This window comes from Littorina saxatilis, linkage group LG8 (assembly GCF_037325665.1).
Source record: "Littorina saxatilis isolate snail1 linkage group LG8, US_GU_Lsax_2.0, whole genome shotgun sequence".
Lineage (NCBI taxonomy): Eukaryota > Metazoa > Mollusca > Gastropoda > Littorinimorpha > Littorinidae > Littorina > Littorina saxatilis.
The window spans coordinates 59,559,407-59,571,442 of NC_090252.1; the positions used below are offsets into that span (position 1 = coordinate 59,559,407).

Below are 12,036 nucleotides of genomic sequence, written 5' to 3' on the forward strand. Positions count from 1 at the left end.
CAAAGTTATTGTTTTTCTCGCTGTTTTTCCTTCTTCTTTTAAGTAAACAAAAAAAAGTAAGTACTTTAAGCATTGTTTGAAAACAATACCAAGTACTCTGTGAAGAACACTTTCATTTTAACACTTAATGCTATCTATACAAGGACAAAACTGCAAATCGATAATTCTGCTGGTGGAAACGATTGAGATTGTCTCTGAAAATAGTCACTTGTTCAATCAAATAGTTTACACATTTGTTTTAACATATTAAAGGCATTAAGTTAACCATAACATGCTATAATACAGTCGAACAAACGAGTGCAATATGCACAAATACATTCACTAACAATTATACATATAAATGTGAGTAAGAGGATCGTCAGTGTGTGTGTGTGTGTGTGTGTGTGTGTGTGTGTGTGTGTGTGTGTGTGTGTGTGTGTGTGGGTGGGTGGGTGTGCGTGTGTGTGTGTGTGTGTGTGTGTGTGTGTATGTGTGTGTGTGTGTGTGTGTGTGTGTGTCTGTGTGCGTGTGTGTGTGTGTTTGTATTTGTAAAGCAATTAGCAAACAATATGTACTGTATTGCAAAAGTAAAACATATAAACAAGAAAAGAGTGCATTGAAAATAGGCTTATGAATTGTATTAATGATAATGTTCCATAAAACGCCAAAACTAAAAATCAATGCTTTGCTACGGGTCACGTTGAACAACATGCAATTAACCTATAACTAGAACTGCTCATACGATTATTCAATCCATAACTCAATGATAAGTGTGATTGTTTATAAGCTTTCAGACTTGAAGCAACAATACAGTTCGTCTCTTCTTCGAAAGAAGATAATGCAATATGCACAAATGGATTTACCAACACTTAGCCATATAATTGCGAAGAGAAGCTAAAGTGAACAAAACGTCCAAACATCAAAAACTAATTATTCTTTTTAAGAGCATCTTTCCTTCCCCGGTCATATATAGCAAGTCAGACAAAGTGTGATGGGAGGGGATACTCGAAAATGCAAAAGACAGATGTTGTACTTAGCTGTCTGAATTCAGCGAGTAGCGTTTGCGTAGCGTGCACCTGAAACACACATATCAGTGACACTGTAAGTTATACCTTGACAGATCATCATACGAAGTTAGTTAGTTAGTTAATTGTTTCTTTTTGGGTCCAGCGGACCATAATTATAGGACAAATCAGGACCCCATCATCAAAAGAAGGAAGAAGAAAAAGAAGAAGAAGAAGAAGAAGAAGAAGAAGAAGAAGAAGAAGAAGAAGAAGAAGAAAAAACAAGTCGCGTAAGGCGAAATTACTACATTTAGTCAAGTAGCTGTCGAACTCACAGAATGAAACTGAACGCAATGCCATTTTTCAGCAAGACCGTATACTCGTAGCATCGTCAGTCCACCGCTCATGGCTAAGGCAGTGAAATTGACAAGAAGAGCGGGGTAGTAGTTGCGCTAAGAAGGATAGCACGCTTTTCTGTACCTCTCTTTGTTTTAACTTTCTGAGCGTGTTTTTAATCCAAACATATCATATCTATATGTGTTTGGAATCAGGAATCGACAAGGAATAAGATGAAAGGGTTTTTAAATTGATTTCGACAATTTAATGTTGATAATAATTTTTATATATTTAATTTTCAGAGCTTGTTTTTAATCCAAATATAACATATTTATATGTTTTTGGAATCAGAAAATTATGGAGAATAAGATGAACGTAAATTTGGATCGTTTTATAAATTTTTATTTTTTTTTATAATTTTCAGATTTTTAATGACCAAAGTCATTAATTAATTTTTAAGCCACCAAGCTGAAATGCAATACCGAAGTCCGGGCAACAACAACAACAACAGCAAAGCAGATACCACAAAAGGCACCTTGGACAGATTACCTTTATCAACACTATTGATCTCAACAGAACAATCAAGTTATTAGCGTAATCTTAAAAAGGGACACCACCACATATAGAACAAGGTGCCCCGAGAGTTGTGATGTCCCTTGCTAGGCACAAACTCAGCCGGGAGAGTTAAGTAGACCACCCAAGCGCTGTACAAAACGGCACAGGCCACCAGTAAAGTTGTGCGTTTCTTGAGAAGGTAACGCAGTGAATGTACTGAGCACAAGAAGCGATCGGTGTAAACATATGCTGTTAGAGGGCGTGTGCGTGTCACACTCGGTCGCGGGACAAATTATTCTCCTAAAAAAGTGTTGGTGGTGAAGCAGAGTTAGTATTTAAAACAGAGAGAATTTTGTGCTTGAAAATTACATTTGAAAACGATTTTCTTTATTTGGTGAATATTTATTTTCCTAATAATTCTTTCGAAAAAAGTCAATTATTAATACGTGTTTCGAAGAATTCGAAGGTGAGAAAATAATGTGTGGGGATTTCAATTGTGTTTTGAATAACGAGATAGATATTGTGAGTGGTGAAAAACATAAAAAGTCTGATGTTGTTAATTTTAAAATGTTTTGCATAGTAACGATTTGAATGATGTTTGGCGCTTGTTTCATGCCGACGAAAAGGAGTTTTCCTGGAGCAGGAAGAGCCCTTTCATAGCCCGTCGACTTGACTATATTCTTCTCTCTGGTGGCTTGTGTGTTTAAACATTATTTTGTGACATGGTCTCAGTACCACATACAGATCACCGATTAATTGAGTTGAACATTCAGTTTGTGAACATAGTACGCGGACCTTCTTACTGAAAATTAAATAATCAGTTATTGCGAGATAAAGGTTTTGTTGATTTAATGAATAATTTGATTGATGAATTTTTGTTGCAAAATAAATGTTTATGTGATTCCTTAAAATGGGAATTATTAAAAATTCAAATGCGTGAATTTTGCACAGCCTATGCAGCAGGAAGAAAGCGAAAACTAAATAATTCCCAGCTTTCTCTTCAGAAGGATTTGGATGAAACGGACACTCTTTTAGCAAATAATCTATAAGATCTGAATCTGTTAATAAAAAGAGAAAAAAATTAAAGTAGAGCTTTAGCTCTTTTCATTGGAAGAAGCCCAGAGTGCCCAAGTTCGCTCTCGCGTTCAGTTCATAGAAGAAGGTGAGAAGAACACAAAGTACTTTTTGAATTTGGAAAAAAAGTAAAGCTAATATGAAAATTATGGATCGTTTACTGTGCTTGCCCTTGAGTAGCTGTAAGATTTTGTGATGGCTTATATAAATTCTGGAGGATGTAATTTTGGTGCTATAAAGAACCGACGCGCTCACAAAACAAAACGAACACTAGAATTGGAACATTAATTAAAGTTTATTGTGAATATGTCGATGTCATAGTAATTCGGAATCAGCTCATAATATCAATATATAAAAGGCTAAACATAAATCTATGGAGAGGCTAAGTAACCTATATAGGAGCGTGGCGGAAAAACTAATCTAAGTTTAGAAAGCGAATTAAAGCTAAAATGTGAAGTAGAAAGAACTAGCTTAGTGAGAGTGCAGAACAGTAGAGTGTGAAGCGTGGAGCATGGAGCGAGAAGCGCGGAGCGGTGAGCGAGAAGCGCGGAGCGGTGGAAACTTTGACAGCATCAATAATCTAAAACAGACTCAAGGCGAGCAACTGAACCTGAACTACAAAATAACTTAAAACAAAACTGGAGGCTGGCAGAAAACACTGGGCCCCGGAACAGAGCAAAAAAAATCTATCTATCCTAAAACATCTTGTTCCGTGAACGGCTTCCCAGTAAGTGACGACGAATACAGGCTATCCACCACAGAGGTGAACTAAAAATACTGCGCGTTACTACAATATTACTGTTGCCAAACATGCGTCCCGTGCTCTCCGGGGAAAAACTCCATAGGCTGTCCAGCGTGAGCCATACAGGCACATGAAATTAAAATCAGAAAAACGCCGGCCACACTCTCGTTTATAAATTTATCTGTTCGTTACAATATTTAATGTCAGTACAACAAAAACAAAGGTCGTACCAGGACGCTCATACTTAATAAAGAAAAATAAAAGATAAAAAGCGAGCTAGACCCGCACGCGAACCTACAGAGGTGGCTGCAAGATGGGAACAAATAGGGACAAAAGTAAGATAAGATAATAAAAGTGAAAGAACAAAAAGGGGAAGCCACCACCACGGAAAGTCGCATGCGAGTCAAGCTAGAAGCAAGACTAAAAAACACAAGCAAAACAAAAAGAATCTAAATACACAGAAGGCTCCTTAGCAGGGGCATTCACATTCCCCCCTCGAAGACATCTTAGTCTTTACAAAAGTCAACATAAAAAATCAACAAAAATCATCGAATACATACGTGGTTCAAAAACAAAATCCGAAACATTACAGAATCCTTTGGCATTATCCAAAACGTAGCTGTTCGAAACGCACTCTCATACGTGGTTCAAAATACAAAAATCCGAAACGTTACAGAATCCTTTTGGCATTATCCAAAACGTAGCTGTTCGAAACGCACTCTCAATGAGTCTCAATTTAAAAAATCACACGTGTTCTTTCAACAAATGTAACATCATATTTCGTCGGTCCGTCACTGTCAACATATCGTGTCAACATTATTCTTACACCTTTACATAACCCGCAACTCAGTATGAAAGACTGTAGTCGCAACCTACAAAATACAAAAGAAAAACATCTTCAGTCGTCTTAATCATAAGCACAGGCATCCGCACGCGGGAAGGACTAAACAAACCGATTCATTAAGCGCTTGCCTCTGTCAAGAGCTTTCGTTCCAAAATGCGGAACCAAAAACATATATACAAATGGAGAGAAATCACAAAGTCACAACAAATATTTGCATTAAGACGAAATTTTCTCCCCAAATCAAAACAGCGCCACCTGTCAAAAAAGGCGAACGGATTACGTCAGACCAAAACATGCACAAACGGTCTGTCGAAACAGTAACGTTCACTGGAAAAGTCATTGGGTGTCCGGGTCTGCCTTCACCAGCACGGTCAGCTTAGAGATGGGGCGCCAGTAGTAGAAAGTGGAATGGCTCGTCTTCGAGGTGACCTTGACAGTCTTGAGCTTGCAGGTTCTCACGAGTCCATCGTCGCTGGGGCGAACCTCCGTCACGAGTCCAAGAGGCCAATCTGCTCTGCATACGGCTTCGTCACGTAGCACGACGACATCTCCGACAGCAACGTTTCGTCGGGGAAGAAGCCACTTTCTTCTTCGTCGTGGTCGTCTTCGTTGTGGTCTTCTTTGTACTAGTCTTCTTTGTACTGGTCTTCTTCGTCGTGGTCTTCTTCGTCGTTGTCTTCTTCGTCGTTGTCTTCTTCGTTGTGGTCTTCTTCGTACTGGTCTTCTTCGTAGTAGTCTTCTTCGTAGTGGTCTTCTCAAAATCCTTTCCATGGCATGGAGGGGGTCGGAGATGCTGGGTTCAGCGAGTGTCGTGCGATATACGGAAGCGACTGATTCACTTTCGTACTCGCTGAGACAATGTTCTGTTAAAGACACGTGCATCACGTCATGGACAGACTGTTTTGGCGACACTTGTCCCAGTATCGTCCAACCCAACGGTGTGAGAACGGCGTATGGGTCTCCCTTGATGACTCTCTCTGGCATGAACAGCTCTGCATGATCGTAGCCAATCAACAACCCGGGAGTGCAGCCTTCGAGCAACGGGGGAATCTCGCTGGCAATATGACTCAAATGCTTGATGTTACGAGCGGTTTCTGATGTTGGTATGTTCTCAGTGTCATTGGTGAGATGGTCCGTCGTGTAGAGCGTTTTCAGGTTGTGGGAAACATTGGAGTTGAGGGCCTTAACACACAATCCGGTCACTCTCTGACATTCGATATGAGTGTTCTGAGAAGTCATAGTGTTCAGCCTCAATGACGCTGGCTCAGAATGAGTGTTCAGCTTGTCACTCAAAGATTCAGTAACGAAGGAGATGCAAGACATGGTGTCAAGCAGCGCGTATGTCGTATGCTCTACCGTGGGATTCTCTTTCGTCGAAACTCTGACCGGAACAATCATGGTAGCTCTGACTGGTCTGTCTGACTTGTTGGTCGTCGCGAATGCTGATCCAGAGGCAGAAACACGGGCATCTTGACTGATACAGACAAACCTTGAAGAATTTGGCGGTCCCTGGGCATTCCGTTGCTGATTGGGAATCTTCTTCCTGTAGCTAGGCGCTCCATGCAGCATAGTGAGATGTGGGCCTTGGCACTTGTCGCATATCGCCCTGGTAGTGCAGTCTACACTTCTATGGTCAGTCTTTCTGGCACAGGAGAAGCACAAGGACGTTTCGTACATGAAGTGTTTCCTGTCCTCAACGGGAATCTCATCGAACCTCTGGCATCTGAGTAGAGGATGAGAAGAAGAGCTGGTCGGAAAACGAACGGTACAAAAGGGACAGACTTCGTCGCAGTTCGTACTCAGGACAGTTTTAGCGTGGTGCTGACATCTGTCACACTCTTGACATGCAGATGTAGTAGAACAATCCGTACTGTACGATGTTTTCTTGGGGACTGCTGAACTGGCGGTCTGTGAGGTGGAAGAGGCGGCAGATTTGCTGGAGGAGAAAAGGGGCTCGCAAAGGATGTCTGCCTCTGTCTTGATGAAAGCTGACAGCTCCTCGAAGGTAGGGTAGCGTTTCTTCTCGTTCTTGGTCTTGTTTACTTTCCGCACCCAGTTTCTCACCAACCAATCTGGAAGCTTAGTCATGAGTGTCTTGTGATAGGCTGGGTCTTCAAGATTCTGTAGCTGGCCTATCACTCGGCTCGCCACAAGGCATTGTCCAAGAAAGTCCGAGAAGGCGCGGAGGGCTTGTCCATCCTTGGGTTTGATTACCGGCCATGCATCTAGTTTCTCTCGGAAGGCTCTGGCAACGACGAAAGAACTGCCGAACCTTTCCTCCAACGTCTGAAGGGCCTGCTGATAGGCCTGGGCATCCCTGATCAGAAAGAGTCCCTTGACCGCATCCTTCGCCGGACCGTCCAAGTACTTCTCCAAGTAGAGGAGCTTTTCCTCTGCAGAAACGCCCTGCCGCTCAATCAAAAGAGTGAATGAGGACCTCCAGAGAGGGTACGTCAAAGGATCTCCTGAAAACGTAGTGGGCTCCTGCGTCGGTAACCTGTTGATCAGGAGAGCCTCAGCTAGAGTACGAGCTAGGGCAGAACCCTCGGAGAGCGCTGGCTGGCCTTGCATCTGAGGAAGGTACGCATCTTGCCCGTAGTAGACGTCTGAAGGGCTCGTGACCGGAGCCTCTTGAAAACCATGCTGTGTGTAGTCAGTGTCAGGAGCAAAGCTTGCAGCGTGGTCATATTGCTGCGTTTGCATGGGAGGATGCATGACAGAAGGCCCATATGCAAAGCTTGGCACATAGGTCGGAGACTCTCGGGAGGTCATGGCAGGAAAAGGACCAGGGAAAGGCCCGGGAAAAGGTCTCGCTGATGGATTGAGGGATTTGTGAGGGAAACGGGAAGGCGCGTAGATCTGGCGAGGACGATCTTCGTGGCTTGGAATCTCAGCTTTGACAAACTGAGGCCGAAAGGAGGTCGCGAATTGGCCTCCGACTCTTGTCGTCATCGTGGTGGCTGTAGTCATCGTCGTAGTGGTAGGAGCCGTGGCTGTGACCGCTGCTGGAAGTGGGTGAAAAGCGGAGACAGGTTGAGCAAGGGTCCTGGAGATGCCTCGAAGAGTGTCGCGGATATCCTCGGCGGCCGACTGGAGATGCGAAGGGGCATAAGCCCTGACCTCCGTGGGCTTCTGAAGTGGCGGGAGTCCAGGCTTGGCTGCCGCAGGCTGGTGTTGCGCAGAGACGAGGGTGTTGGCTCCCGGCTGGTGACGCGGGCGGGCGTAGGTGTCGGCTGTCGCAGGCTTATATGTATCTTGTGTGTGCTGTGTGTGCCTATCATACCCTACCGCCACATCTCCTATGCTCTCTGAGTGTGTACCTACATGCAGGGGGTTGTGAGTACCTAGGTACCTATCAATGGGGCTGTCACGAGGTAGTTGGGGCATGAATCTTTCTCTAGCCCTTTGCTGGTCTTCTATGTCAGTTTTAAGGATCTTAAAAACGTCATGCTCTTCTTGCATCTTGCCTTCTCTCTCCACCCTCTCTAGTGCAGTCTTAACTTCCTTTTCCTTTTTCTTCAAAGCTAACCTTTCATCTTGAGCTTCTCTCTCTAAACGAGCACACTCTCTTTCCAACTCTCTTTCCATCTCTGCCTTCTTCTCAGCCTTCTTCTCTGCCGCCAAAGCTTTAGACCTAGAAGCCTTCTCCTCTAAAAGCAAAAGAGTCTCTTCTTGTCTAGCCCTTTCATCTGCGACCATTTGCTGGGACCTAAATCTCGCTGCACTAACCGCCAAAGCAGCATCTAGAGAAACCTCTCTAGCACCTCCAGAAGCGACTGTGGAAGTCAAGTCCGAGCTGGAGGCGTACGGGTCTAACTTGGGAAAGAGACTGCGGTATTGTTCTTTGAGCGTCTCCGTTTGCATGTGCATATCGCTCAGATCCTCTTCTATAGCAACATCACTTTCAGCCACTTGACAAAGCCTCGAGTTCGCTACATTCAGCTCATCTAGGCGCTCACAGAGGGTTATTTTATGAGCTTTAAGGGCTCTTCTTTTGTCTGGTGTTTCCCTAAAGGCTGTGCACAACTCGCTGATCGTATTCTTATGAGCTCGGCTTATGGCCCAGTACTTGTCTGCCAGTTCCCTCACCTCAGCATTAAGTCTAGCCCTAACAATGGCGGGGCCTCTTTCTTCTCTACTTCGTTGAGCGAGATGCTCTGCACTTGCAGCCTGTTGGGAGGGCTCAGTTCCTAAACCTTCCTGTGTAGGAGAATGTTCAGCTTGAGAGGGAAAGTTATCTGAATTCAAAGTGTCTTGGGTCTGAGTGGGTTCAGCTAGAGACTCTCCCTGAGCGCCATCACGGTCGCCTTCATACTTACGACTATCAGTGTCCGAAGCAAAATGTTCATCCCTTTCTAACTTCAAAGTGTAAGGGGATAGCTCGGCACTCTCATGAGAAGGTAATTTCTCATCCATACTTTAAGTCAAGTGAAAACGTAGAGGTTAACAAAGACTTGCGAAATATAGAGAAACAAAATTCAAAACGGCACACCTCGGGTCACTCACTAGAGGGGAAGAAAAATACGAAGTACGAAGTGTGCAATGCTATGGTCAACAAACCTAAAATAAAGCCTAAGTTGCTCTGCTCTGGGCCCGACAAATAAATTAAAATATTGTTCGCTAGATGCGAAACACAGTTCCTTTAAGACAAAAGGTTCATGATCTCTTCACAAGATCCGTAAGGATAAGAAGTTCAAAAGTCAGTGGCCCTAATCACAGGCCTACAAAAGTTCATAAAGTTCTTTGTCGAAAACAATCCAAAATGTTCCAAAAAATATCAAAGTTTCCACTGTGCTTGCCCTTGAGTAGCTGTAAGATTTTGTGATGGCTTATATAAATTCTGGAGGATGTAATTTTGGTGCTATAAAGAACCGACGCGCTCACAAAACAAAACGAACACTAGAATTGGAACATTAATTAAAGTTTATTGTGAATATGTCGATGTCATAGTAATTCGGAATCAGCTCATAATATCAATATATAAAAGGCTAAACATAAATCTATGGAGAGGCTAAGTAACCTATATAGGAGCGTGGCGGAAAAACTAATCTAAGTTTAGAAAGCGAATTAAAGCTAAAATGTGAAGTAGAAAGAACTAGCTTAGTGAGAGTGCAGAACAGTAGAGTGTGAAGCGTGGAGCATGGAGCGAGAAGCGCGGAGCGGTGAGCGAGAAGCGCGGAGCGGTGGAAACTTTGACAGCATCAATAATCTAAAACAGACTCAAGGCGAGCAACTGAACCTGAACTACAAAATAACTTAAAACAAAACTGGAGGCTGGCAGAAAACACTGGGCCCCGGAACAGAGCAAAAAAAATCTATCTATCCTAAAACATCTTGTTCCGTGAACGGCTTCCCAGTAAGTGACGACGAATACAGGCTATCCACCACAGAGGTGAACTAAAAATACTGCGCGTTACTACAATATTACTGTTGCAAAACATGCGTCCCGTGCTCTCCGGGGAAAAACTCCATAGGCTGTCCAGCGTGAGCCATACAGGCACATGAAATTAATATCAGAAAAACGCCGGCCACACTACCTTGTTTATAAATTAGTCTGTTCGTTACAATATTTAAATGTCAGTACAACAAAAACAAAGGTCGTACCAGGACGCTCATACTTAATAAAGAAAAATAAAAGATAAAGAGCGAGCTAGACCCGCACGCGAACCTACAGAGGTGGCTGCAAAATGGGAACAAATAGGGACAAAAGTAAGATAAGATAATAAAAGTGAAAGAACAAAAAGGGGAAGCCACCACCACGGAAAGTCGCATGCGAGTCAAGCTAGAAGCAAGACTAAAAAACACAAGCAAAACAAAAAGAATCTAAATACACAGAAGGCTCCTTAGCAGGGGCATTCACATTTACAGACAGAAGACGGCAGGGTATTTAATACACAGAAAGAGATTATGAAAGAACAAGTACGATTTTTTAAAGACTCATGTGAAAAAAGCGCGGAATTTAACCAGATGAGCGCAAACGAATTTGTACAAGATTTAAATATACCATTTCTCTCCAATGACCAAAAAGGTGAATTGGACTCGGAGATTATAAGGAACGAATTAACTATTGCCCTTAAATTATTAAATAACGATTCAGCCCCAAGTCTTGATGGCCTCACTACCTGTTTTTATAAAGTATTTTAGTTGAAGATAAGGGATGTAGTTCATGCCTCATTTGTAGCATCATTTGTTAATGGCGAATTATCGACCACTCAAAAACAAGCTGTTCTAACCTTAATTCATAAAGGTAAAGACTTACCTAGGGACGATCTCGGCAATTGGAGACTAATATCTCTGACACATACAGATTACAAGATAATTGCAAAATGTTTAGCAATGCGACTTTCCACTGTAATAGGTGATATTATTCATGAAAATCAAGTTGGCTTTATGAAAGGAAGAAAATAAGTAACATGATTAGACTCATTGATGATACCATAGATATTATGAACACAATGGATAAACCAGTAGTTTTATTAGCAGTTGACTTTCGACGTGCATTTGACTCCATATCCAAAGATTATATTTTGTTTGCATTTGATAAATTTGGTTTTGGGGATAATTTAAAAAAATGGGCTTCTGTCCTGATGAACAATAGTCAAAGTTGTATTAATTATACAGGGTGGATATCCGAACCTTTTCCTGTGGAAACTGGCATTCGTCAAGGATGTCCATTCTCGGCAATGGCTTTTGTTATTTCCTTTGAAATGTTGGCGATCAAGATTCGTTCTGATGAAGCTATTAAGGGTATCCATCTGCCTATGGCACACGTTGAGATATCACCAATCACGGTCCTAAAACTGCTATTATATGCTGATGACGTCACTCTTTTTGTGCATGATAAAATAGATCTAGAAAGGGCGTTGTACATTTTGAATATATTTAAACGTTTTTCCAACTTGGAAGTAAATGTTAACAGAACGGAAGCCATGTGGATAGGGTCCAAAACGTTGTGTACAGATCAGTATTTTGGTCTTAAATGGAAACGTAAAGTATTTATTTTTCCAAACAATATACCCGCATCGTCTTTAGAGGAAAACTGGTCAAAGAAAATTCAACGAATACAACAAATAATCGCCAATTGGTCAAAAATAAATGTAAGTATACAAGATAACATTTGTATTGTTAAAACCTTTCTTATTACTCAATTCGTTTATATTTTCCAGTCTCTGGCAGTACCTCATCATGTGTTACATCATATTAATTCCATTTTGTTTAGGTTTATTTGGAAGAAAAAGTATTGAAATACGCGCGCATTTGAAAAAGTAAGACGAACAGTTATGTGTAAAGAACAAGATTATGGTAGTTTGAATATGATAAACGTAGTAGATATGCACAACTCATTTATGATTTCCTGGCTTGTTAATTTGCAAAACTCCACACAAAAGTATTGGTCTGTTATTCCAAGATATTGTCTGGCAAGTCTGGGCATTGGTTTATCGTGCTTTGACTCAAATGCATCTTCGAAAACGATGATTGGCCTCAATAGTTGCAGATCAGTG

General features: G+C 42.0%; 1 protein-coding gene across 1 annotated transcript in view; it reads right to left on the reverse strand.

The window, feature by feature from the left end:
* Positions 1 to 479: 479 nt before the first annotated feature.
* Positions 480 to 12,036, reverse strand: part of LOC138973972 (uncharacterized) — a 50,615-nt gene continuing 39,058 nt past the window's right edge. Inside the window, exon 8 of the mRNA XM_070346667.1 lies at positions 480 to 1,055. Within this exon, the coding sequence (XP_070202768.1) occupies positions 1,027 to 1,055 (29 nt within the window). The 3' untranslated portion in view covers positions 480 to 1,026. The remainder of the gene's footprint in view (positions 1,056 to 12,036) is intronic.